The sequence below is a fragment of the Nannospalax galili genome, unplaced genomic scaffold (assembly GCF_000622305.1).
Source record: "Nannospalax galili isolate Female #2095 unplaced genomic scaffold, S.galili_v1.0 scaffold205, whole genome shotgun sequence".
Classification (NCBI taxonomy): domain Eukaryota; kingdom Metazoa; phylum Chordata; class Mammalia; order Rodentia; family Spalacidae; genus Nannospalax; species Nannospalax galili.
In genome coordinates this window covers 1,556,168-1,583,933 of record NW_008353921.1, presented here as the reverse complement: position 1 = coordinate 1,583,933, position 27,766 = coordinate 1,556,168, and the positions used below count along the sequence as shown (strand labels likewise).

General features: G+C 44.4%; 1 protein-coding gene across 6 annotated transcripts in view; it reads left to right on the top strand.

Moving 5' to 3' along the window:
* Ptprt (protein tyrosine phosphatase receptor type T) overlaps positions 1-27,766 on the top strand; it is a 1,217,152-nt gene that overhangs the window by 445,274 nt on the left and 744,112 nt on the right. For all 6 annotated transcript variants that reach the window (XM_029554985.1, XM_029554983.1, XM_029554981.1 and 3 more), the window contains one exon: positions 11,948-12,122. In XM_029554985.1, coding sequence (XP_029410845.1) covers positions 11,948-12,122 — 175 coding nt within the window. The remainder of the gene's footprint in view (positions 1-11,947; positions 12,123-27,766) is intronic.

The following is a 27,766-nucleotide window of genomic DNA, read 5'->3' as shown; positions in this document are numbered from 1 at the left end:
ATTCTACATCAAAACATCATCAGTGCAGTTACTGTCTGTAAGCACTGACTAATCTTTCCTTGACAATTTTTCTTCCATTTTGGGTCTCTGAATCCATGGGCCAGTCACTACAGTGGAACTGTTTTAGCTGATCTGAAGGCTATACTTTCTTAGATGCCGGGAGAAGTCATGAGGCTCTTGGGTCAGAGATGCGGGGCCTTATTCCTTACTGCACAGCAGACAGGGTAGGTGGGCTTCATGTTTGCACTCATGTCCCTTGTGAGGATGATGGGCATGGGGTGGCATTGGTTGATGCTTGCACACGTGAGGTCTGAGTCATAGCGGGTCCACCTTATGTTTAGGAAACTAAATTTTTTTTTTTTTTTTTTTTTGAGTTGTGGCTCTGTTATCACATGCTCTGTCTTCTCTGCTCCTTTTCATCTGAAGGTCACTCCGGATCAGCAAGGGACTCCAGACCAGGAATGTAGCTCAGTGGTAGAGTGTTTGCCTAGCATGTGCTGAGACCCTGGGTTCAATCCCAGCACTGTGAAAAACAAATGGAAAATAGCTCCTTGAGAGAAACTCTGGGGGAGACAATCTATCTGCATCTGCAAAAGAAATCTGTGTTCTCTTACTTCACCTGTCCCCAGTGCATGGTCTTCCTCTTCCCTCATCCTGTGCAGCTTGCCTGTGGGGGCACTTGGACAACTCTGGCCTGGAATTTTCTCGTTGCACACTTTGTCTCTCTCCTGCTGGTTTTCCGTGTCTCATTTCCATTCTATGCTTTCAGGATTTATCTGAACTCATGTGGTCCTGTTTGGCCAGGAGATGGGAGAGAGCACAGAGCAAACAGAACCAATTCTTGCCCTCCCAGAATTCACCACGGTGGTAAAGGTAGACATTTGAGCAACACAGTTCACTATTTCATCACACAGAGAGAGGGCTGCCAGGGGAAAGGCAGGGACTGGTGGCTTTGAGGTGGGAAACTCAGGGATAATTACAAGGATATGGGCAGCACCCTCAGAGGATGTGGCCTTCAAGGAGAGCTTGGAGGCATAAAGCAATCATAGGCAAAGGCAGCTGTTGCTGGGAGATGGCGAATGTGCAGGCCCTTCCCCGCCTGCTCGTCTTCTTTGCTGTGGGCTCCTGGCTCCCTGTGGGGCTTTTGCCAGCCCTCTTTTGATTCTGCAGGAGCACTGAACCTCGGAATCAGACCCAAATGAGCTGCTGGACATGCATGCAGTGGGCCCTTGGAAGGGTTTCAGCGCAGCTAATCAAAAATGATTTATGTCTACTTCTATTTCTTTTAACTTTTAATAAAGAATAATCAAAAGCTATTCTTTAGAGGCTGCCAAAAAGGTACAAATGTGCTCTTAAGAGAATCGATGGGTGAGATTTTAGCAAGTTTCCAAATGTCATGCCATTGCAACAGAAGAACTGGAAGTGAAAAGAACATTCATTACAAACGGATTGTGGGAAGGGAACCTAAATATTTTCTGGCCAGGAGACTCCTGGAGCAATCAGAACAATTTTGAGCTGGAAATGTTGGACCTGATTATTTATTTATTTACTTACTTACTTATTTTTTCCTGAAGCTCAAACTAGCACATAGAGGGCTTCCTGAACACTATATTAGAATATGTCCCATTCAGTAGGTGTTCAATTTGCTCTCTGGAACCAGAGACAGTTTCCTTTTATTGAAGACAGTAATGCCATCACTCCTACCAATTACAAATCAACTGCAAGGCTGCCTCCTCTCTCTGAAATAATGACAGCCTTTTTTTAGGCTGTGTCTTGTCTTTTTGTTAAAGGAATAACGTTATGACATCAGAGGCGAGTGGATGGGGAATTGCAAAACAGTGAGGTCTTGATAGATACCCTGATAGAAAACCCAGAAAGAGGTAAACAGTGTGCTCAGTGCATTAGGGCCATCTCTTCTCTTGTGGTTCCTAAAGAGAGAGGGCCTCCCTGAGGGTGGAAAGGTCTGCAGGTTCTAGGAACAGGAATACAGAAGTATGTTTCCAGGCTCTGTTCTTACATTGGGTGTAGGCTCTCAAACTAATCTGGCTCACCCATGTAAAACAAAGTAAGGCCAGAAGAGGTGGAATATAAGCTGATTTTACAGAGAGAGAATCATGCAAATGGAAAAAGATGGAGAGAGAGCGAGAGCAAGAGTGAGAGTGAGAGAGGGGGGTATTGAGATTTCATAGGCAACTGTTATGATGAGGAGTGGATGGGGAATTGCAAAACAGTGAGGTCTTGATAGATACCCTGATAGAAAACCCAGAAAGAGGTAAACAGTGTGCTCAGTGCATTAGGGCCATCTCTTCTCTTGTGGTTCCTAAAGAGAGAGGGCCTCCCTGAGGGTGGAAAGGTCTGCAGGTTCTAGGAACAGGAATACAGAAGTATGTTTCCAGGCTCTGTTCTTACATTGGGTGTAGGCTCTCAAACTAATCTGGCTCACCCATGTAAAACAAAGTAAGGCCAGAAGAGGTGGAATATAAGCTGATTTTACAGAGAGAGAATCATGCAAATGGAAAAAGATGGAGAGAGAGCGAGAGCAAGAGTGAGAGTGAGAGAGGGGGGGTATTGAGATTTCATAGGCAACTGTTATGATGAGGGAGATATAGGTAAAAATGACATTGAGCAGAACCCTGGTTAAGCTACAAAATACCTTTGTGCCATTTAGAACTTGTGTCTCATCACTGAATGAATTGGAAAAACGGTTCCCCTCTGATCAAATGCAGCTCCACTTAGCTTAGTAAGCGGACAGAACCTCTGATAACTTTTGTCAAAGGCACTCATTCAACAGGAATCACAGCTTTGCCCAAACAGCACAGGCTGGATTTAAATGCTATATGCCTTGTCCTGTGACTGGACATCCTTGTGCAGTGAAAATTGTTCAACCTCAGGAAATGGTCCTAGATACAATGCAGTTTTCTATCCGTGTGTTGTGGGGTATTTGGCTCCTGACTTTCCGCTGACAGACTGAGTATGCCATTAGCCTTCAAAGTTCTGGCTAGACCAAGGTCAGCAGTATTGGTATCACCTGGTAAGCTGTTATAATTGAGAATTAGCCACTCTCACCCCAAGCCTCTAGAATCAACTTCTCTCCAATTCTGATAAATTCTGAAAAGTGAGAACCATTGGTCTAGACTGATAGAGATGGGTCCAGAAAACCTTGCCCAGACTATTAGCATATCACCTGCCATAACTCCATACTCTGAGAACCTGTCACACACACACACACACACACACACACACACACACACACACACACACACACCATGCTCCTTCCCGTATGTGTATTTCTGACTTAGAGAATTCCAGGTTTCCCGGAAAACCAGGCCTACAGTGTCTCCTTCAAAGCATTCCACAAGCTGTTTTCCATGGAACATTTTCTGCAGGATGGGATAACGTATTTTTCAAACAAACAAAAGTCTTTGGAACCCTGCACACTACCGTCTCCTCACAAATCCATTGAGTATAACTGTGCAGATGTGGGATGTGATAAATGTCCTGTTTTAGAATCAGATCGCCTAGGCACAGATCCCTCAGAGTCACATAAAGACGTGTTGTGCTGAGACTTGTAGACCAGTATCTTCAGTATAACTGGAACTTGCCACAGATGAAGAATTTCAGGCCCCACCATTGGCCCACTCAGTCCAGTCTAAGGTGTATCACTTAACAACTCCACCATTACTATGCTCATGTTGTCTCATATGTATTTGCAATAGGGTCTCACAGTATAGCCCAGGCTGGACTTAAACTCTTGTGTCTGCCTCCCAAGTGCTGGGATCATAGACCACCATCATACCTGGTTAATTAAAAATATTAATAGGACTTAATGCCATACTTTATCAAGCACCACAATCACCTGCAGAGTTTTGAGCCTGTTGGATAAGAGTCAATTAGAGTTCCTAATAGATGTGGTCTAGGGTAGGGCTAGAGAGTCCACATTTGTAGTTCCCCTGAGTTCATGGAGGGTGTGAAGTGGCCAGCCTGGGTGCAGGTTTGAAAACCACTGCTGCAGGGTATTTTTAGAATGGCCGTTTCCACGTCCGCCCAGTTCTCCGTGAAGGACGCTGTTTCAGAGCTCCTGTATGTTTTACTCTTTTTGCTGTTTTGTTGGAGTTTCTACCCAGCCTGTAAATTCCTCTGGGCAGAAATTATACCTTCCACACTCCACACTCTCTCATTTTCTGTTTTGTAAAATAATGAGTACATTTCCAGTGTGTTAATAATAGAATAGGGGAAGGGGAGAAAACTCAGAGTACGAGCACCAGTAAACAACATCCACAAATGGAGAGCGGCCCTGCAGTTCTCTTAAAAATTTATACTTCTGACAAGTTCCCCACAGCTACTGAGGTGGCTGGTCCAGGGACCACCCTTGGAGAAGAACTCTCATAGGAATTTCAGAGGGATTAAGTAATCTCTATCATGCAAACCAGGGAGTACAGTGCTTAGTACAAACCTAAGTCTCAAAAGTGCCAGTTACATATGGTGGAATACAAGAGGTTTAGGAGGGGGATGGCGGAAGCATGGATGGGGAACAGGATCTAAATTTGATTAAGACCTGTTGTATGAAATTACAAAAGCTCAATAAAAAATTTTTTTTAAATGCCAGTTAGGGGGTGGGTGCTGGAGAGATGGCTCAACAGTTAAGAGTACTTATTGCCTTTCCAGAGGACCCAAGTTCAGTTTCCAGCATCCTCATGGTGGCTGACAAGTATCCGCATCTCCAGTTCCAGGGCATCCGGTGCCCTCTTAGGGCCTCTGTGGGCACCAGGCACACACATGGTGCACTTACATACATTCAGGCAAAACTTTCATGTACATAAAATAAAGTCTTTTTAAAAGAATGCCAGGTGTAGTAGTACACATCTGTAATCCAGGGAGGCCAAAGTAGGAGGCGCCTGAGTGCAAGATTGACCTGGACTACATAATAAATTAGAAGCCAGCCTGAACAATAGATTAGATGATCTTGAGATCTTAAAACCCAAGCATGTAAGTTTGACTTTGACTTAAATGTTCAGACTAATCCAAAGCTGAACAAAATATTTATCTAATTCAGCTATGCAACTCTTTATTCATTTTAGATAGATGGATGGATAGATAGATAGATAGATAGATAGATAGATAGATAGATAGATAGATATGCCTTATGGGTAGCAATAACTTATTTCAGAGAAGTTGAGCTTTTTGTGTGGTCAGTGTTCTACTAAGGTCAGTCCCTATTAAAACAAACAAACAAACAAATAATAAAACCCATCAAAACAAAAAGATTCAAAATCAAAGTATTAGCAAATTTCAAGGCAATTCTTGCTGGGTTTCAGGGGCACTGTATATAATTTACTATGGGACAAGGAAGGGATAGGAAGTATCAGGTATCATGGATGTTGCTATTGTCCTTGAGAGATCCTCTTTATAAACCAGTGTCCCCAGCCCCCAAACACTGCATTCTGGCTGCCTGTGGCTCTAGCTCCTCTTCCCTGGAGAAACCACCTTCAACCAATGGTAAATTTTCTCATCTTGTTGTCTGATAAGCTATTAGCAATGACTGGCCACTGTGGTGGTTCAAGTGCTGGCCTCTGGTCTCTAGGAGAGGGCTACTTTTTCCATTAGTCACCCTGTCAGTCAATATATTTTGATTTATAATCATCAGTGCTGAGAACTGTGCTTTGTATAAGTACATAATACAAAATGGCAGAAGTACATTTTGGGCAATTTCAAAAATTATTGGCCATTCCATTCTAATTATAAACCAAAATTCATTTAATGATATTTTCAAAAACTCAGTTTAGCAATTCAAATACCAATTTCTTATTTATTTTTATTCTTGAGAATTTCATGTTTGAGTGTTGTCTTTGTGTTATTTCCATTCTTCCCACCAGCTCCTCCTGTGTCCCCCTCAATCCTTTCAAATTCTTGTCCTCTTCTTTGATTATTATCGTTACATATGCATGCCTCTCTCCGTCTCTCTCTCTCTCTCTCTCTCTCTCTCTCTCTCTGTATATGTATGCAATGCACTGAGTCCATTAAGCAGTGCTTGTGTATACCTGTGTTGAGGGCTGTCCATTTGGGATTAAATAACCTCTCAGGGAGCTCTTTCACCCTCTCTCAGCATTCATTGAGTGTCTGCAGCCCTTCATCTTGAGGTGGGACACTGTGACATCCCCGCCCCTCCACCTTGGCATGTCAACTGATTTTATCATTATGAAGATCTCATTAGACTACCACACTGCAGTGATTTAATTGGTACAGCTTCCCCATCATATCTAGAACACATTAAACTAGCAGCAGGTATCTTGTCCCTCTGGGTCTTACATTCTTTCCATCCCTTACCTCATGATATTTCCTAAACCTCATATGTAGGAATTACATTGTAGATTTGTCACATAAGGTCGTGCACCTTACCCAACCTTGTCACTTGTTCTGTGCATTTGACCAGTTGTGGAACTTTGTGATAGTCTCCATCTATTGCAAAAAGCATCTTTGGTGAGTGGCGAGAGGTACACTTGTCTGTAATATACGGATGCATATTTAGAATACAGCAAGAAAGGATGTTGGTCTAGGGAAGTGACAGAAGTAGGTTCTCTAGGATCTGTAACCTCTCCAACCATATGTATTTGGCCAAACAACAATTTTTAAAATCAAACATTGGTGTTGCTTGGCATGACCGCAAACATGGTGCAAAGTGCTGGTGTTCTGTGTACAGAACCAAAGCTGCAGTACACTTGTGTGATGCGGCATGGCTGAGCGCTGCCAGATACACCTCAGATTCACCGTGTGTTTGATTTTGAATTAATTTTTGCTCGTGGCATCCTCAGAAGTCTTTTGCTTTTGTTAATTTTTTTACAACCCAACATTCAGCTACATGCTTCCACATGGAGTTGTGACCTACAGTTTAAGATCCTGTGTTTGAGGGCTTCCTCCTGTGCTTTGGGTTCTCCAGGGGATCAGGCTGAACATCTATTCCAATTTTGACCATGTCTGTGCTTAACCACTTTCCTTACCCTGTCCTTTCCCCACCTTTGTCCCAAGAACTTATGGTGAGTCACTGGGGCTTAGGTTTGGCTTCCAGAAAGCCTAGGTAAGATTCCATTTATAAATGTCCGTTGGGAAATGTGCTTGATTGACTTATAGAACCACAAGAGCTAGAATGCGATTCAACTTTAGAACGATAGCCATATAGACATTTAAAAAGTTTGCCACAGAAGAATAAGAAGTGCGCTCTGAAATTTCAAAAGAACGGTATCCTTATGTCTGAAAGGTGTTACTGGAGCCCGAAGAAAATTGCCAACCAGCAAATGAGGGCCAGAGCTCACAGTATCTTCCCCCGTCTTCCAGACACAGTCAACCTTGCCCTGCTCCTCTGGCCTTCCCCAGGCTTTTAACTTCCCCCACAATCCCATTCCCCATTCCTACCCTTCTAGCCTTTGCCTCTCTGTGTATCATATGCTGTGTGATGTCTTGGTTGGGAAAATTTTGATGCCGGGGCTTGGACACAGGACCTCTTGCTTGCTAGGCAAGCACCCTGCCACTGGGCTGCGTACCAGCCACTGGGTAAGAATCTTTACTCTTCTCTTCCCCCAGCCTCTGGGCTGTGATCTGCTTCAGGTCTTCAGGCATGCCTCAGTTACTACATTCTTCTTGTGACAGTTTCAGTTATCAATGTGCCCCAACATAGAATCACCCTGGAAAAGTTTAACTGAAAGATTATCTAGATCAGACTGGCCTCTAGGCATGTCTCTGGGGGATTGTTCTGATTGCCTTAAATGATGTGCAAGGACCCAGCCTCAAAGTGGGAGGCATCGATTACTAGTTTTGGACCCTGGACTTTGTGAGAGTAGAGGAAGCCAGCTGAGCACTAAGCACACGTGTGTTCGTTTTCTCTGCTCTTGACTGTTGGTGTGACCAGCTAAGCTCCTGGCACTGTGACTTCCCTGATAGAATGTCCTGTAACTTGGAATTGTAAGCCAAATCAACTTCTTCCTCCCTTATGTTGTTTTACGTCAAAGTGTTTTCTCAGAGCAACAGCAATGAAACTAGGACACTTCTTTTGCTACCCAAACCCATGGATCTGTGTTTCTGATCCTTTCCCCACTTAAGCAAATTTCCTCTTGTTTTCTCCCTTTACCTTCCTCTTCTGCCTTTTATTTGGGGTTTATGCAGTAGCTGTGACCTGCTTCTTATACACTCATGGTGTTTGAATCACTTCTCCATGTCGCTGTAGTGTTTGCACATCTGAGCCTCTTCCCATTTGAACATCTACATCCTGGTCTTCTGGTACTCTCCCACTTTCTGTCTCTGGCACCCTGCGTTCCTGTTCCTCTGCCTTGATCTTCAGCCCTCACATGCCCTTTTCTGCTTGCTTTAGCCAGTCACGTTCACAAGCTATTCCCACCCAGGCTCATCTCTCTGAACTTAACCTCCATTTCTCCTTGCCCATGGTCCATCCCTGCACTATTTCTATCTTGACTCTGGGCCCTCCTGATTGTCCCTGTCCTCCTGTTCCTGCTCCCAATATGACAAGTGTGATTATCCAAAGGCCTATTTTCCAGAGATTTTATAAGACAACCTGCAATTTCCTATCTTTCAGTGGGAGAAAGGCTCTCAGTTAAGGAGCTAAACAGAAAAAATGTGAACCATTCAGGGGACTGCACTTAATCCTCTCTGGTTCTGCTAGAATCTGACAAAATTAAGAAGATAAGTAAATAATACTAGAGGCGACATCAAGATAAAATTTAAATGTGCACAATGAATTTTTTTTGGACTTAACCAGCCCTTTCTTTTAGTGTTAGTTTCTTATTGCTACTGAAATAAACTCCACAAACTTAACAGCTTAAAACAAATTAATTTTGTTGCCATTGTAGAGATGAGAAATCAGAAAGGAGGTTCAGTGAATTCAGCATGTGGCATCAAGATGTTTGTGGGCTGTGTTCCTTGAAGGTGTGTCTAGCCTTTGGGCTGTTGGCTGCATGTGGCCAAAGATAGCTATGAAGGCAGCTCAACATAAAATGTTAAAAGTTGTGAAATTTCCATGTGTTTTGAGTGGTCCTTGAGCATGATATTATGTGATAAGTCATTTTGCAATGTCTGAAGGTGGGATGTGCCTGTAAGGGTCTGGGGAGAATCCATTCCCTTACCTGTTCCAGATGTCACAGGCCTCCTTTCTTTAGCTCCTGGCTCTCTCCTTCAGAAGTGAGCAATTGCCTCCCTCTCACCTGTCCTCCCATCCTTCCATCCTCTGAATCTCTCTCCTGTCTCCTTATTTATACGTAAAAACCCTTTTGATTACATTAGTACCAGATGGATAATCCAAAATGACCTCCTAATCTCAAAATCCTTAACTGTGTTATATCTTCAAAGTTTCTTGTTTCAGGTAAGCAAATATATTCACAGCTTCTGGGTATTAGGATGTGGGCATCTTTGGGGGGCTCTTATCCCATTGATCAAAATTTTCTTTGCTACTTTCGTGGTTACTTTGGAAAAATCGTGTAACACCAGAGCGGTCAGTCATGTGCTAAGTGTTTCATGTACCTTCTTACCTTTTCCTCACAACGACTTCACAAGGTGGGCACTTTGCACAAACCCATTGTACAGGGGAGGAAACTGAAGCTTTGGGAATGGAATTACCTGTACAGGGTTATATGAAGTGAGCATTTGACTGTTTTGTTGCTGTTGTTGATTTGGTGGTATTATTATTATTATTATTATTATTATTATTATTATTATTGGGTCTTTTTGAGACAGGGCCTTCCTGTAGCCCCAGCTGTCCTGGAGCTCACTATGTAGTCGAGGTTGGCCTTGAACTCACAGAGATCCGCCTGCCTCTGCCTCCCGAGTGCTGGGACTAAAGGCATGCACCACCACGCCCAGCCATATTATTATTTTATGTGTATAGGTGTATTGCCTGCATGTGTGTAAGTGCACCTGTGCCATGCAGTGCCCACGGAGGTCAGGAGAGGGCATGAGATTCCCTGTAACTGGAGTTACAGCCACCATGTGGGTACTGGGAATCAAACCTGGGTCCTTTGCAAGACCATACTCGACCATCTCTCTAGCCTGTTTGGTTTTTTCATTAGCAGTCTCTACTTGTCTTTCCCTAGCTCCATTTCTTGTCTTCTTACAAGTGCCCAATTAACTGTAGCATCCTGAGACTGTCACCACTGGTGGTCCAGTCCCCTCCTGTGGGAAGCACCCTGGATTCAGAAACAACTGTACATGAAGAGTTTTATTCCAGATGGGTTTACTGTTTGATATATTATTTTTTCCTTCCTAGCTTTTTATAGTCCTTTATCCTTAACTGTCAGTATCTTTATGAGCCCCAGCTATTTAGGTTTTCATCAATTTCACCAGCTAGATGGCTAGCCATTTCAGCCTCAGTATTCTGGCCTTAGCACAGGACAGTGCCCTAATGTTGGGTGTGATGTGCACTCAGCTCTCTTCCTCTGAGGCATCCATTCCTTCTGGAGGATTTTGTTTCCTTTATCCACTTGTCCCTTGCCAGGTCCTTTCCTCTTTGCTTTCCTTGCTTTCTGGGTTATTGCTCTCAAGTCTGTCTGCCCAGCCAGCGAGTTTCTGCAGAACTACATCTGCTCTTGACTACCAGTGGCATGGTCAATTCTGCACATGCTGTTGTTTTCTACAGTTCTTCCATGTCTCCTTTGCATGATTTATTTCTTAGGCATATCTTTATCCACTCACTGATTAGCTCATGTTTTGTGGCGTCAGTACAGCACCATTTTGTCCATTCTTTCTTTTGAATTTTCCAGATTTCTCAGGCGCTTTGCCGGTTGGGTGTGGGAGCTGTGTCTCATGGATTGATTCATGCGGTCATACACAACAGTCCTGCTCTTATCTTTTAACACTTATTTGGCTATTTATTTTGTCCTTAGCTACAAGTCCTGCTTCCAGCTTGAGGTGGAGGCTTGGGTCCCCTCTGTGTGCTGACCCTGAGGAAATACCTCCCAGAAGACCTCACCTCAGTGATGCTGGTCTCTTGTTACTTGCAGCCGATGTTTCAGCCCCAGCTAACCAGCATCAGTTGTCCCAGTAAAGCAAAGGTTTTACTTCAGGTTCTGGTCTCTTCTTAATCACAGCTGATTCTGCAGCCCCAGCTGACCAGAACCCACAGATTCTCAATTCAAGATATCACACAAACAGCCCTGATAGGCTCTGCTTCCCCTTGAAGCTTCACAAGCCAGGCCTCCATTGTTCACAACTCTTTCAGCATAACTGTTCCAAGCTCCACAGAAACAAACTTTAAGCACTCAGTGGCTTTCCTGCCCAAAGTTCTGAACGCTTCCACGATCCTCCTAAAAACACCAAGGTCAGGTCTGTCACGGCAATACCCCACTCATGGTACCAATTTCTGTCCTAGTTTATTTCCCCATTGCTCTGACAAAACACTCTGACCACTATCAACTTTGGGAGGAATGGGTTTATTCAGCTTATATTTCCCAGGTCACAGTTCATTAGGGAGCCCAAGGTAGGAACTCAGGGCAGGAACCTGGAGGCAGGAGCTGGAACACAGACCATGGAGGATCATTGCTTACTGACTTGCTCCCCTGGCACCTGCTCAGCCTGCTTTCTTATGCAACAGAGGCCCACCTGCCCAGGGGTGACACCACCCACAGTGGGCTGGAACCTCCTACATTACTCAACAATCAAGCAGGTGCCCCATGGACATGGACACAGGCCAGTCTGAAGGAAATTCCCCAATTGAGGCTCCTTCAATCCAGGTGTGTCAAGTTGACATGAAAGCTATCCAGTACATGTGCCATCATACTCAACTGCTCAGTTGTATTTTTAAATTGGATCAATAGTTTAATCCAGGATGAGAACTCATTAAAGGACATCCTTGGCCCCAGGAGCATGTGAGTGGTGTGGGGTCTATGTTATAGGGTGCCAAGAATCCTGTGATGCTATGATTTCTTCTCTCCCTCCCTTCCTGTGTCCTCAGCAATGGAATGGCAGAGACACGGCCCTCATGGTCACTCGTGTGGTCAACCACAGGCGCTTCTCAGCCACGGTCAGTGTGGCAGACACTGCTCAACGTAGTGTCTCCAAGTATCGCTGCGTGATACGCTCGGATGGTGGGTCTGGTGTGTCCAACTATGCGGAGCTGATTGTGAAAGGTGAGTGCCAGCAATCTATGGCTTTACCTAGTCACTGGCTTTCAGGACCTTCTCCACTCCATTTATCCACAGTCTGAGCTGCCAGGAGGAGTTCAAGCCCCTCTCTTACCTGCTTCTTTCTTTTCCCCACAGCAGCACGGGTTTCCAATTCACCTCTCCCCAAAGCTCTCACATAGTAACATGGAGGATCCCTCCAAATGTGGCTTTATTTTGTATTCAGTCAGGATGGACACAAGTCATATTCTTGTTCTTTGGAGATGTTCTACTACAGTGTTCTCATAGAGTTGTTTCTGAGGGATATATTATTTATTATTATTATTGTTGTTGTTGTTGTTATTATTTCATGTTTTTTTTTCAGACAGAATCTCTCTGTAGCCTCAGCTGGCCTGGAACTCACTATGTAGACCAGGCTGACCTCTTTCTTACAGAGAGCTGCCTGCCTTTGCCTCTGGTGCACTGAGATTAAAAGTGTGCACTGCCACACTGGCTCTGAGGGATTTTTAATTGTTCCATATGATGACTTTTGAAATAAATGAGCCTGCCTCCAACAGTCTGGAGTCAACGTTTATCAGCTTTCTTAGGGCTGTTTATCTGGAGTTACTGTTTCTGGCCTTTCCATTGGTTCCTCTACTGCTTCTTTTGAGAACATGCAGGTCCTACTCACATACCATGTGTAATGGGCATATACAGGCATACCATCCCTCCCAGGGAATTTTTCCATTTTTAAAAGTCCCCTTAGAGTCACTTAGGTAGTTCCTAGTGTTTTTGGCTTTGCTTCTTCGTTCCTTTGGGTATGCAACAATTAATACCTCAGTGCAGTTCTTCTGAGGAAAACTTTTTTTTTTCAATTCCACGGAATCAGATATTTTCCTTAGAATAAATTCCCCAGAGGTCGACTTGGTAGGCCCAAACAAAGCACATGAACATCTTTGTGGACTTTCCTTTGTGTTGCAGTTTTGCTTTTGGTTTGACAATTTACCAGGTCGCAAGAGCAAATGAATGTACTCATTTTACTAGCAGTGTTCACCGATTAAAATTACAATACAGCAAAATTTAGTGAATGAAATAATGAACCTGCTCACATTATGCAGCTGTAAGTGAGATTTGCTGTGCTTGAAGAGAAATGAAATGCTTGCTTCCCACAAGGCTCTGGACTTGTTATTTTTTGGTTAAGTATGGCTTGGTATGAAAACCGTGTCCTCTCTTTGCTAACCCTATGTAAATTGGTGGCTTTAATGGGACCAGAGTGGGGAATCACTCTGGGTTTTTCTCTTTGGGACCACCCTGACTTTAGATGTATATTCACATGGAGGACAGTGTGTCATCTTTCACATCATCTGGTCTCCTTTCCTTTTGTGATGGCTAATATTGATTGTCAATTTGACAGTATCTGAAATCACCTAGGAGACAGGCCTCTGGGCATGCCCATGAAGGGTTATCTAGATTAGGTTAGAGATACTGTAGATTAAGTTAGACGGGAAGACCTGCCTTAATCGTGGGCAGTGCCATTCCATGGGCTGTAGTCCTGGACTGAATAAATAGGAGAAAATGAGCTGAGCAGCAGCGTTCTTCTGCCTCTGCTTCCTGACTATGGATGCAATGTGACCAGCTGCCTCAAACTGCTCCCCTGCGACTTCCCTGTCATGATGGCTGGTACCCTAGAACTCTTGAGTCAAAATCAATCCTTCAGTTATTTTTGGATATTTTTATCATAGGTCTTATCACACTTTACAAGGACAACTTCCTTCACGTGTTCGTTCGATTTTTTTTGACTCCCGTCTCAGACATAACTCTGCGAGGGGAGGGGCGTTACCTGCTCAGTTTTAAGTGCCCTTATTCGGCAGAGTGCCTGGCATGGGTTCTTTGTTCACTGACCCATGGAACTTGCCAGTGTTTGAGCCTTGCTTTTATCTGCACAGTCAGTTATTTTATGACACTCAGCCTTAAGAGTTCTGTAGATTGGTGAATGAATGAGTGAATGATTGGTTTCAGTAGACATTTATTTCATCACTACAATGTCAGGAACTTTTTAAAAAAATATTTATTATTTTTATTTTATGTGTATGCATGTATTGCCTGCATATAGGTAAGTGCACCCGTGTCCTGCAATGCCCAAGGAGGATAGAAGAAGCTGTTGGATCCCCTGGAACTGGAGTTACGGACAGTTGTTAGCTGCCATGAGGGTGGTGGGATTCGAACGCGGGTCTTCTGCAAGAACAGTCAGTGTTCTTAACCACTTGAGCCATCTCTGCAGCCCCAATGTCATGAACTTTTAAGCTAAAGATCAACAAATTAGGCCATCATGAACAAAATAACTAATAGCCCCCCCCAATCACCTTTCCATTCATTTACATGGAATGCCATTGATATATAAAAGAACCCATTGCTCTGATTGCGTTAAGTTTCCTGTCTTTGCTTTTCTGGTGCCACAAGTTTGATTTGTGTGACACAGTGGCATTTGCTGACCTTTCAGATACTCAGTGAATATGTAATTTTCTGAGCTGTTCCCTGGAACGGTCATTGTATCTTTTAATGGTTGATGTATCCAGGTAATGGATACAATCCAGATCCATTGTATCTTTTAATGGTTGTCATTCTCTCCCGTGAGAGAATGACAGCATTCTCATGCTCTCTGTCATCCTTCAAACACCTTGCACGTGCCTGGTGAGAAATGGAGAGCAAGGAGAGGTATGGGATTAGTGATGCGCATTGATGTTTACACACAGACAAATGGGAACAGAAAATGTTTGCTTTGTTCCTTACCTGTGTCCTCCACTCAGCTGGAGGGTACGGAGGTGTGGGGAGTCGAATCAACAGGCTACTGGGGCAGAGAACTTGCTGAAGCAGGAATGCCCCGAGTTGGATAGGTGACCACTGGAACCGTGCTTCATCCTTTGATGGCTATGCCTGAGAAGGCAGTTAAGGCAAGTGGGCAGCCTGAACTCCAGTCTCTACTGCATTCACCAGGAGTCTCAATGTGACCCAGCAGCCACCGCTGCTCTGAACCCCCCTCCTGTAACCCTTGCCATTCATTTAAGAGATGTACTGGGAGGTTCTGGGGCTCCTTCACAGCAAGCAGTGGTGCGTTGACATTTTCTGTAACCTGGCCCTGTTTTATTGTACCTTAATGCAATTTGCCCATATGTTTGGAATAGGATATCAATTTTTTAGTGCCCCTTTGCCATCCATTTTAATATTCAGTTGGTGATAAGCCATGCGCTTGGTCCCTTGAATGTAGACAAGTCCCTTCACATATGTTATCTCATTTGATCTTAATTGCAGCTGTGCAGGGTGATTTAATTTCAACTCCTTTTATGGCTAGGAGGGCCATCACTGCAGGGTTGAAGAGTGGAGGGTCATTCTAAGGGAAGAGCTGAGGTCAGATCTGGGTCTAAAGTGTGCTGTTTTGGGCACATTTGGAGGACTTGGTGATTTTTAGTCCTGTTGGCACTTGATATCACAATGTTATAACCACTGCCGAAGCGTTCAGACAGCAGGTAAATGGGTGAGCTCATGGCCCAAGTACACACACACACACACACACACACACACACACACACACACATGCACACACACACATACCTACTAAGGAATTCTTGGTATCCACACAAAACAAGACAGTGAAAGGCAGGGTCACTCACAAGCAGAGGAAACCTGTCACTCTTGAGAGAGTGCCCAGTAGCCACTTGAAGGCAAGGAATGAGAACATTTGAGAACAGGGTCTTACAAAGAATGACTTATCTTCTTAGTAAGACCCCTTTGCCTTGGCTGAGCTGGGGCTTAAGTGCTTCAAAACTGAAGTATTTACACTTAAAATAAAAACAGTAATTATTCTTTTATCAGAGAAAGGAGAAAGGTCTGAAAAACAACAACTATAGAAACCAAGCCTTCTCAAGGGCCAAGTGATATCCTAAGGGAATGGGCTGTGACCCATGTTGTATTTCCTCTTCTTGAGTGGTGATAGACTTGTGTGTCCCACAGATGGTGTACACCGAGAAGTCAGGAGGCTCCAGCTGATCTTGGGGCATCACAGAAAAAAAAAAAAGAAAAGAAACCTGTGTGGTGTGGTTCTCTTCCATGCATGGTTCTTCCATACATGGTTTTGATTCTAATCCAGCAGGAGAGAACACCATGGCCAAGGTGCTGGAGTTGAATTCTGGCCCCATCTTGTGCCAGCTCTGTGACTTTGAGCACGGTATAAACCCCTCAAGGCCTTAGAAGATGCATCTGGAAATAGGGATATAGTATTATCTCCCTGGAAGACTTTTGAGAGGGTGAAATGAGATAATAGATGTCTGTGTTCAGAAGTGTCTGATACACAGTCTCTAAGAAGTGAACAGATGAACAGCATGTAAGTGGGATTTCCCGGGTGAAGAAGTGAGAGACCTAGTGAGTGGGACCAGGCATCTGACCCAGGTGGTTTAACCAGTACCTCTCTGACCTTGGAGAAATCATGCAGGCCTCTGTAAAAGGGGGGGCTGGTGCTTGATTCTCACATAGTGATGCCTGACCATAAGGAAAGAGGATTTTAAAATGTGGGCTTGGGGATCCACACAGGTGAGAGATCTCTGCATCTTCTCCTGGGTCCACCCCAATGAATCAGGGATGCTCAGTAGCTGGTCCTGCCATGAGCATTACCTGGATACATGGACCATTTCTTCCTAGGGTTATTTGTTCCAAATTCTGGCCTTGCTGTGGCAGAGAGCACACAGGGCCCCTCAATGCCTGAAGTGCCAGGACTGGAGGTCTCTGTGATGGCTTCCACAGCAGGTGCACCCACCGAGCTGAGCAGGACAGGCCAAGGCTGAGTCTTTGTCTCGCTGTACACAGGCAGGCTGGCTGACTCACCACCATCCTAGCACAGTGCCGATCAGGGCTTTAGAAGTTGCAGCCTGATCTGAATGAGTGTAGGTAACATCACATTCTCTGGACGACTCACAGACCTCAATGAGAACAAATTGGAATTACTTAATTCTGAAGAGCTGTTTATTGAGCTGTGATAATGTACTGGGTATATGTTAGATTACTCTGTAATTGAGGTTTCGCTCAGTTGACAGCCCATCTCCTTGGCTACCTGTTCCAGACTAGTGCTCATAAATGTGTCTATTCTCTCCCTCTATTTCTGGTCTCTCCAGTCTCTTCAGTTTCAGGGTGTTTTGCTTCACTCAAGAACATGGGAGTCCTCAACAAAAGTTATTCAGTTGCATCCTGATGTTCATAAATTAGTGATTTTAAAATTAGTCCATTTCATATCCTACCAAGTATCAGAATACTTGTCAGTATGGAGTTAGTGTCTCAAAAAATGTAATTCTAGTGTGGATAACCAGGTGAACTGACTTAAATATTGTTGTGAGTCCCACTGGAGCATGTGGGTTGGGTCAAGAGGAGGGATTGTGGATTGGAACATACTTGAGTTTTAGTCTTGGTCCTGGTCCTGCTGCCTGTGTGAGTTCAAGTAAAGCACTATTCAATCCTGGTCTCATTTTCATCTGTATAATGGGGTGAAGGTATTTATCTAATTGGTTACTTAGATGGAGAGACAATATAATATGTGTAGATCCTAGTAAAAGGAAAATGCCTGTAAGATTATGTCTGTAATTAGGAACAATTATATTTTTACTATTCTTATTAGATAATGTTACCTAAATACAGTGTCTGTTGTCTCTTGTCCAGCTTTGAAGGAATGCTGTTCTGTACTGTGGAAATGTAACTTTAAATCAAATTTAGGTCTCACTCATATGAAAGAGCATGGACCGAAGTCATCAGATCCAGCTCATGGGTTGAGGTCAGTTGCAGAAATGCTTTACTTATAATGTGTGGAATTTTCTTGTGTCTGTTGTAAAAGCTTCTTGAAGTTGTGTAAAGATGGGCTACACTGCTAATCCTGCATCCTGGGTTGATGGAGAGGGCTGCTGCATTCTGACAGTGCTGACTCCACAGCTGACCACACTCCTGATTTGGTCTGTTTTGCTCTTTCACTGGCTGGAGTCTCTGTGCACTTTAGTTCACAGCTCCTGCTTGAAAGCTGGAATGTCTGGAGCATCTGACTGCTTCCTCTGTTCATTTGCTTAGTAAATCTTCATTGAGCCCAAGCAGGTGTCAGGTGCTATGGTAAGCTCATGATCTTGCAAGAGGAGCCATGCAGACCCTACAGCACATGATCATGGAGTTTATGTCAGGCACCTGCTACTTGAGCTTAAGAATCTTTAACAGTGACTTCCTGTTGTAGGGACTGTTAATAATCCCCTTTTACAAATGAAGGCACAGAGACCCAGAGAAGCTATGGAGATTTCCCAAGCTCACAGAGCTTTCAAGTAGGAAAGCTAACCCTTCCTGTCCCATATTTCCTGAAAAATCCCACATGGTAGCTCCTACAACATGATAGGAACTGAACAATTTAGTCTTGGAATGTCTTGGAGGGCTGCTCTGAGTGACCCCACCTGCACTGGAACCTTTGACCATGGCAAACATATGAATAGGAAGAGCCTGGCTAGTCTTAAGACATGAGAAATGAGAACCAAATAAGAGGTAAAAGGGGGTGACATTTTTGAGGATAGCAGTGTGTGTTGGGCACACTTTCACAGTCTTTGGACTAGCACAGGATCTGGAGATATATTCTGAAGGAGTCAGGGGGCTCTGAAGCACCCCTACACATGGTTCACAGATAGTTTGCTACCATGAGGCCAGAACTTTGCATTTAGCTCTGCATCCTTCCCTGGTCCTGCCTGCATACAGCGGCTAGCCACCATCGGGCAGCTAAGTGTACTCAGGACACAGCCTGTGTTTGGAAGAGGAGTGAAGAGGCTTAAGGGGTTGGGATGCCTAGAGGCAGATTAGGGGCTGGAGTTTGAATGGAGGAGGTTTATTTATTTGGTTCTAATGACAGAGATGTGCCAGCCAGTAAAGGGGGCGTTTTCAAGCAAGTGATCACTGTGGATACCTGGAACTCAGTCTCCCAGGAGGGAGATTCTGAAGTTCATGGTAAAACCCTGGGGTGCAATGAAGCTGGAATATTGAAACCTTTCCCATGTCACTGTTTGAGGGCTTCTTATGGGGGTCCTGGATACAGGATGCCCCTGCTTTTTGGAGGAAGCTCCTACTGAGAATCAGATATGACGGTGGGAAGCCACTCTGTATGCACCAAAATAGAAAGGTCTGAGAGATGGGAGCAGGGGTAGCACTTCTGCTCCAGGGACCCCACAGCGTCTGCGGCCCGCTGGGTAACCAAGGTTGCTAGCTACTGACTCCTAAGAGAGAGCATCTGTGGAAGTCAAGTGCATGCTGGGAGAAGAGGTAATGCCAGCAGCCTCTGTGAACAATGCTTTTGGAGCCAACAAAGCACTGCGAAGCCTCCCTCATAACTGGACTTCAGTTTTCTTCCAGTCCTTAGAGGCAAAAGGGACCCAGGGTCTGTGTTTCTCAGAGACCAGGCTTGGGGAATAAGAATGTGGCCTGGGCTCTGGCTTCCTCCCTGTGTCAATTCCACTTCCTAAGTCAATGTAGAAGCTGCCGTTTTCCATGTTCTAGGCCAGGGTGGCACACTTCTTGCCCAGGATGTGATGGTGAATATCCTCAGCTTGATGGGCCATCCTATCTCTTTGTACCACCATCATTCTGTTGTCAAAGTGAAAACAACTACAGAAAATATGCAATGTCGGACGCTCCGACAGGTACGGCACAGGGGAAGGGCCAGGACCAGCCTGGGTCCTCTCTTAGGGGCTGAGCGGGATGGTGAGTGTCGGCAACTCAAAAACCACACCAAGTCGGGAGTCTTGTCGAGGCAGGAACTCACTTTATTGCATCAGGCATCAACTTATATAGTTTAAGCAAAAGGGGTGTGGAAAAGGGGGTGGGTATAGGAATGTGTCATCTGGGGCGAAGACTGTGGGCCACTGGGAATTTATTACGCTAGTTGTTACTGGGCAGAGGCAATCTTAGATAGGGCACTGCTGAGTCACCTCCACACAGAAGTGACAGGCCAGAGACAGGTCACTAAACTTTAGTCAGGCTCAGGAAGTTACATTAGGCCTCATTTTTCTCCATGCCGTGTATATGAGGGTCCAGAAGGCCCAACAATGCAAAGGAATGAGCATGGTTATGTGCCCCAAACTTTATGTATAGAGATGGGTGGAGGATTGGGTTTGTCACACTCTCTGCTCTGTTCAGATGAATAACTATTCCAGCTTCCTTCCCTCTCTTTTTTGCCCTTTTGAGGTCTACTTTCCAATAAACACCGTGAGTGGCAATTAGAAAGCAAATTTTAAATCCTGGTATTTCCTTATAAACCCATGACTCAGTCGATAAAGTTCTTGCTTTGCAAGCGATAGAACCGTAGTTCAGATCCTCGGCACCCGTGTAAATATCTTGGAGCAGCTGCATGTGTCTGTAATCCCAGTGTTGGGGAGGCAGAGCCAAGAGGATCCCTGGAACTCACTGGCCTAGCTGAATGTTCCAGGTTTAGTGAGAGACCTTATTTCAGAAAGTTGGAGAACAATGAAAGAATATAACTGGTGTCCTTCTCTGGCCTCCAAATGTACATGCAGAAATGTCTGTGTTCACCTGAACATACATTTGCACACACTGACATGTACATATTTCACACATAGAACACACCCGCCAGCAGTGTATTAGTTACTTTGCTGTTGCTGTGATAGAAACACTAACCAAAACAACTTGTAAAAGGAAGAGTTTATTTGAGCTTATTGTTCCAGGGGAATTACAGTCCATCATGGTGGGGATGCATGGTGGCCAGAGGTGGCTGGAGCAGGAGCAGAAGTGAAGCTCTCACATCATCACTTAGGCACAGGAAGCAAGAGCGAGACTGGAGATCCAGCAAGGCATAAGAACTCTCTAAGCCCACCCCAGTGACGTGCTTCCTCCAGGATAGCCACACCTTCTAAGACCTCCCAAAACAGTGCCACCAACTGGGGACAAAATGTCCAAATTCTTGGAGCCTATGGGGGACATTTTCATTCAAACCACTACAAGCAGTTTATAATATCCCAGAATAAACCTCAAACTTCTTGCCACGTTACCACCTTCTTCAGGTTTGAAAAAACCTCAAACTATCTCTCTCCTCTGTGTTTCTTTGACTGGCCCTTGCTGAGGCACTGGCTGCTCATCAGCTGCAGGCCAAGATGGACAAAGGCAAATGTTGGGCCTGCAGGGGATAGGGCCATTGGTCGTGTACCTGTCCTAATAAGATTATGAAAGAGGCCAAAAGGAGCCAGGTTCCCCCTTCAAAATGCCCGAGATGCAGATCTAAGGTGGAGGCAGATGGTAAACCCATACAAAAGGAGGCCAAAAGGAGCCAGGTTCCCCCTTCAAAATGCCCGAGATGCCGCAAAGGGCATCTAAATGCAGATCTAAGGTGGAGGCAGATGGTAAACCCATACAAAAGTTACCTTTAAATGGGCAACGGGGCACCTCTCAGCCCTGCCCCAAAGAGAGGAAGGGAATATACCCCCCAAGTCCAATGGACGATACCTATTGATTTGCATAAGCTTAGGATGCAACTTTCCCTAGATGGCCATTAGTTTAAAGGCCTAATTGATACAGGGGCAGATAGTACTGTGATCACCATATTCACCTTCTCATCTCTTCTCTGGCTGTACTGGTCCATCTCCTCTTCCTTGAACCTCACCAAGCTAGTACTGACCTATGGAATTTTGTATTTGCTTTGCTCTTTGCCCGAAATATTTTTATTTATGTAATTATATAGCTCGCTTGTTTTGTTCCTTCTGGTCTCTGCCCAGATATCAGCTTCTCAGAGAGGCATCTCCTAACTAACTACCTTATATAAAAGAGTGCTTACTAAATTCCCAGCTTTACCTTTTGTAGCTTTAACCCTTTGTGCTATTTTTTGGTTTCTTTAATAGGTCTTATCACTCCCATATACTGTCACCTTTATTTTTGTGTAATCTTTCTGTTGCTAAAACAAAATACTGAAGATAATTAATAGGTGAAAAGGAAAAGGTTTATTTGATTCACAGTTTAAGGTAGGGCCAAGTCCTAGATGGGAATGGTGGGGAACATATGGTGGAGTAAACTGCTTTACTTTATGTCCAGGAAGCAAAAGTGGAAGAGACCAGGGTCTTACATTTCTCTTGAAGGGCATACCCACAATGACCTAACAACCTGTCTTACTTTTGTATAACTGTGACGAAAGACCTGACAAAACACCTTAAGGGAGGAAGGCTTTATTTTAGCTCATGATTTCAGAGGGCTCCTTTGCAGCTAGTGGTTTCCTTTTCTTTTTTTTTTTTTTTAAGTATTTATTTTTCCTTGTTCTTTTCTTACAGTGGAGGCTGCAAGCTTTTTAATGCCCTGTGTGTATAGCCTGTGTTCTTGGGGTTTGAGTCACCTTTTCAAGACGTGCTAACTATGTGGCTCACTCTGTGGCCATAAGGATAGTAATTTATTTTTAAGAAATGCCTTCTAGGTCTTCTTCAGGTCTTTTTATGGAGGGCTCACTTCCTGGTGAACCCCACCTATTTCTCCAGGACTCCTTCATACACAAGTGTGTGTACCCAACTATGCCTGAAAGAGCCTACCTCCTCCACTCTTTCCATTTCCTGTCTGACCTTGGCCTTCAGACTCAAGAAGCCTCAGCATCCCCATCCTGTCTGCAGGCTTCAGTCTATGTCTCTTCACACTCTCAAGAATGCATAGATTGGAAATCTGAGGTTTTGCTTTCAAATCCAAGTTCTATTCTGTAGTATCTGTATGAATTAGGAATATAATTTCATGACTCCCCAAATCCCTTAGATTTTGGAGAAGGGATGTGGAGATTTTAGGGAAATGGAGCTCTCTCTGTGTTCTCTCTGTCTTCTCTCTCCTTCCTCTCTATCCTCTCTCTCTCTCTCTCTCTCTCTCTCTCTCTCTCTCTCTCTCTCTAGGTGTACACACATGCACATGCTTGTCCTCATCCCCACATTCACCAGCTGCCTCTCCTCAGCCTCTCACTCCCTCGCTCTTGATAACATCCCCATTAGCTTTTCATGGGAAGAAAGAAATGACAGATGGGAAGAGGGTGAAAAGCTTCACTTGAACATATGTGTGTGGGGGAAGTTAACAGGGAGATATCTATGTATATTGTACTCTATATGGGCACAGAGACCAGCTTATTTTTAAAGAAGCGTAAATGTGGATAAATAAAACCTGACAAGTATTGGTTCCCTTGAATTATTTTGACTACTTCATCAGCTGCATGCTGATGTGTTGCATTAACAGTTTTAATGCATTTGGAAATTAAATCAAATGGCAATTGCATTAAATCCTCATTCACTTGGAACATTACCTTCCTGTGTTCAAATGGAAGAATGATCTGGGGCTGGAGAAAGAGCTATAAGAGACTGTAGTTAGCTAGCACACATGGACTATCTATTGCACACCAATAACTTGGCTGGTTATCTTCACATGAGATTGCATTTAAACTTTCCTGTGGTCTTAGGAAGCTGGGACCTATTAATCAGGATCATGCATTGTAACATCCAAGCCTGCTTTCTTCATGAAGGCTCACACTAGTGGTGCTAATTTTTTCTATACTGTTTTATTCCATTTCAGACTTATGTGGACTATTTTTAAGGAGTTACACTTCAGGTTCAGCTAAGCTCAGTAAAGCCACAAGCTCTAGCTTTGGAAAGCTGGTATGGTCATTGCTTCCGTACCCTCATTGCAGCCTAATTAAACTTACAACCTCACCTCATCCACTGGTCCTTAACTGAAGCTGATTTTTGCTGTCCCCATCAGACATGCGATAATGTCTTAAGACAGATCGGATTATCATAATTTGAGAGGGAAAGTTCCAGTATCTAGTGAGATGAGTTCAGAGATACTGTCAAACATTTGTCTTACAGTAGACACACACTAGTATTTCACTAAACACACACACACACACACACACACACACACACACACACACACACAACATAGCTTTCTGTGGTAAAGAATAGTCCAATCCTACAGGACCATAAGATACACCAGAACCCATGGCCCAGACACTCCCCATGGGGAAACTTCTTTATTCAATCCTGTGGCCTCACTCTAGCTGGGATGTGAAATGTGGGCAAAGGAAAGTGAATCTGATTATATGAACATTAAGAGGTGATTCGCTTTCTTGAGCCAAGGTCTTTGTTTATTCTGACTTGAGTCCTGGATTTTCTCTCTACCATTTCCCCACTAAATACTGTGGAGACCCAGTACAAAAAACAGAGACTAATTCCCTGGTACTGATATCTATGGAAAATTTCAAGTAAGTCTCAGGCTAATACAGATGCCCACCAAACACTCATGCCTTCCGTTACTCTGCATGGGGGAACAGTCTTTGTGAGCAAGGACTACATCTCCCAGAATGCCTCATTCTCACTAGGCCCCTACACTTGATTTCAGTTAAAGGAATATGAGTTAAGTGCTGCATGTCATTTCCAGCTCAAACAGTTTTAAAAGGAGTTACCATTATCCACAATCTCTCTTCCTTTGGCAGAAAACAGATAACTCCAAGCTTTGAGGAGGGATAGATTCAAAATATTCAACAAGCCTGAGTCCATGAAATCACTTCTGATGGAGAATTATCTGCTAAGCAGGGCTGTTATTTAATCAGCAAAATATTATTGTTGAGTTCAGCTACAATGCCTTGGGGTTTCTTTGTTACAGTAGCTCACAGTATCCTAATTAATACAAGTTGGATCAAGAAAAGCAGTTAACAACCTCCCCAGGCTTAACCTCTTCAACCAAAGCTTTCTAGTCTGCTCAGAAACAGATGGGCAGATGCATTTTCCCCCTTCCACAGATACTGGCCTTGAAAGTTCAAGTTATATACAACTTAGAAGTTGGATAGTTATTCTTTTATGTTGTTGGTTGTGTGATAAATTTTTAAGTGACTGGTTTCAACCACTGTTCACTAATATAGAGTCTACAAATCTGAGAACACGAGGGCAGATATTGTATATTCATATTAATGGAAGGGGCAAGAAATGCTTTGGCTGTGGCTCATGAAAGAGCTGTGGCTCTGGCTGTGGCTCAGGTAGAGGCTGGTCAGGTGGGATGCACTGTTAACTTAGTAAGAAGGATGCATCTTGCATGGTTCCAATGACTGGTGATACCCCTGTGGGGCAGGACCTGCTACATGAGGTAGGGTGTTAAAGTATAGAGTCCTAGCCAGCCCAGTTGGTCAGGGAAGCTGTGCCCAGACTCACTCTAGTGCCCACTCTTCAGTCCAAGGTGGCCCACCCACCAGTGGATGGGTATGGTGGAGAAAAGAGGCAGAGTCAAATGTTTGGCCCTTCAAAAATCAAGTACTGCCAATCATTAAGAAACAATCCTCATGAAGACACTATGGCAACACATTTATACATCTGCAAGACAAAACTGGAGCGATTAGTCAGAGACAGATGTCACAAAACAGTGTCTCGGCAACTTGGGTGGCCTGATGGCTCCCCTCATAATCAGCAAGTTTCCGCATCCTTGTGCTGCACTGTTTTAAGTCCACATTCATTTCCTGACCAGGATGTGCTTGTGCTGATCCAGGGAGCTCCGATCCAGTGCTTAGGGGAGGCTTATCTGTGAAGAGACACACCTTCCATTTTGTTGCCAATTGAACTTAAATAACCTGCCTTGGGTCCTCAACCTCCCGAGTTCTCAGAAGAGAGGGTTGGGTTAAACCGGTGTGTTCACTTAGTCCCTCCCATACACAATAGAACCTGCCTAAAATAGTATGAAAACACATGGCGCAGTTCTTTGGCATCACGGGGCTCCTGGAATACTAGACAATTTATGTTTCTCTACCACCTGGGCAGGTAGATTTGTTTCTTTAAAATTATTTTTTTCTCCTCCTCCTCCCCCCCTTCCTCCTCTTTCTTCTCTTCCTCCTCCTTGTTTTCCTCTTTGTCCTCCTTTCCTCCTCCTCCTCCTCCTCCTTTTCCTCCTCCTCTTTCTCTTCTTCCTCTTCCCTAATATATGTGATTCTCTTCCTATTCCATGCTTTCTTAAGTGTGGTAGGAAAGAAGACTAGGATTTGGTCTCCTTCCTTTTACAATGAAATACGTTTCTGCCCAGTCTTTCATTATTAATCAGAGTACCATGTCTGTTGCTTCTGTGCGTATCTAGGGGCAGATGTGACTCCCTTCCCACCCAATAACTAGAGCCTGTTTTTTTTTCTGATGGAATGCAGCCTGGTGGCAGGAGCAGACAGTTGCTGGCAGAGCTGTTGATAGTCTGTTCTCAGTTAGGGAAAGCCTCCTGCTTGAGTTAATCAGAGGGAAAACGTGCTCTGTGCTCTGCTCTTCTGATCTTGCACACATACATGTGAGTGAGGAACTGCTGGGCCTGGGAGATAGGATTGCACTTTGCTGTGGCTTCCAAGCACGTGACATGTTCCTCCTAACGGGAGGTGGGAGGCTGCTCTTTCGAAGCCAGCTGGGCTACTGCAGTCTTGAATCTGTCTCATCTTCTTACTGTAAAATTAAACTCTGCAAGTGACTGAGCCTCAGTTTCTCCATATGTAAGTGGGAAGAATGATGTTACCTCACATTCTGAAGCTCAGTGAGGTAAAATGTGGAACTATACAGCATGGGTCTTACTTCTTACTCACTACAGAAATTCAAAGATGCCTATGACCACATCCTTTGTTCATTATGCTGTAGTTTCCTCTTTAGATAGGCAAGCAGGCTCTTCTTCTCAGACCTCTGCATTTAGAGGCTAGAGCAATGCATGTCAATGTGACACACACCTCTTTTAGGCCAAGTATATGACAAGTCCTCCATGCATGAGCTCCTTCTCTTCAGTCCTTCCGCTGTGACACCAGAGATTACATACTGAGCCAAGCAGTGTGGATAGAAAGCTGGGTCACTGACTACCATGTGGAACTGAGCACCACCCGTCCCCGATGAGTAACTGCACTGGGCAACATGAATGGGCAACAACTGGACCAACCATCATTCATCTGACCAAAGGCTATGGCAGATGGGACTGCCAGAGGGAGGGCTCTGTCCTTTGCCCTAACCGTGCCTGTCTCGGTGGCTGAGAAACTGCTTCTGGTTATCTGTGGAGTAGATAGTCACTTGTAGCATCTGGAGAGGGCCATTGTCCCCTCATAGCCTGCTGTGGAAGTCTAACAGTGATTCTGGACTTAGAAGAAGGGGAGGTAGCTGGATCCTCTGTTCCTTGCTGTATAAATTCTCTTTCTCACCTCTGTGATAGAGCACCTGACAGAGGCAACTGAGCAGGGGCCAGTGTATTTGAGCTGATTCAGAGGATATAGCCCATCATGGTGGAAGAGGGTATGGTGGCTTAAATGGCTTGGTCCATGGTGGTACAAACTTATGGCTGGTTACATCCATGGCAGCAGGTAAGAACCAGAAGCAGAGTTCATGTTGACCATGGGGCTAGTCTATAACTAAACCCTGCACCACAGTAACCAATTTCTTCCAGCTAGGCCTTACCTTCTGAAGGTTCTATGGTGGAAGAGGGTATGGTGGCTTAAATGGCTTGGTCCATGGTGGTACAAACTTATGGCTGGTTACATCCATGGCAGCAGGTAAGAACCAGAAGCAGAGTTCATGTTGACCATGGGGCTAGTCTATAACTAAACCCTGTGCTACAGTAACCAATTTCTTCCAGCTAGGCCTTACCTTCTGAAGGTTCTG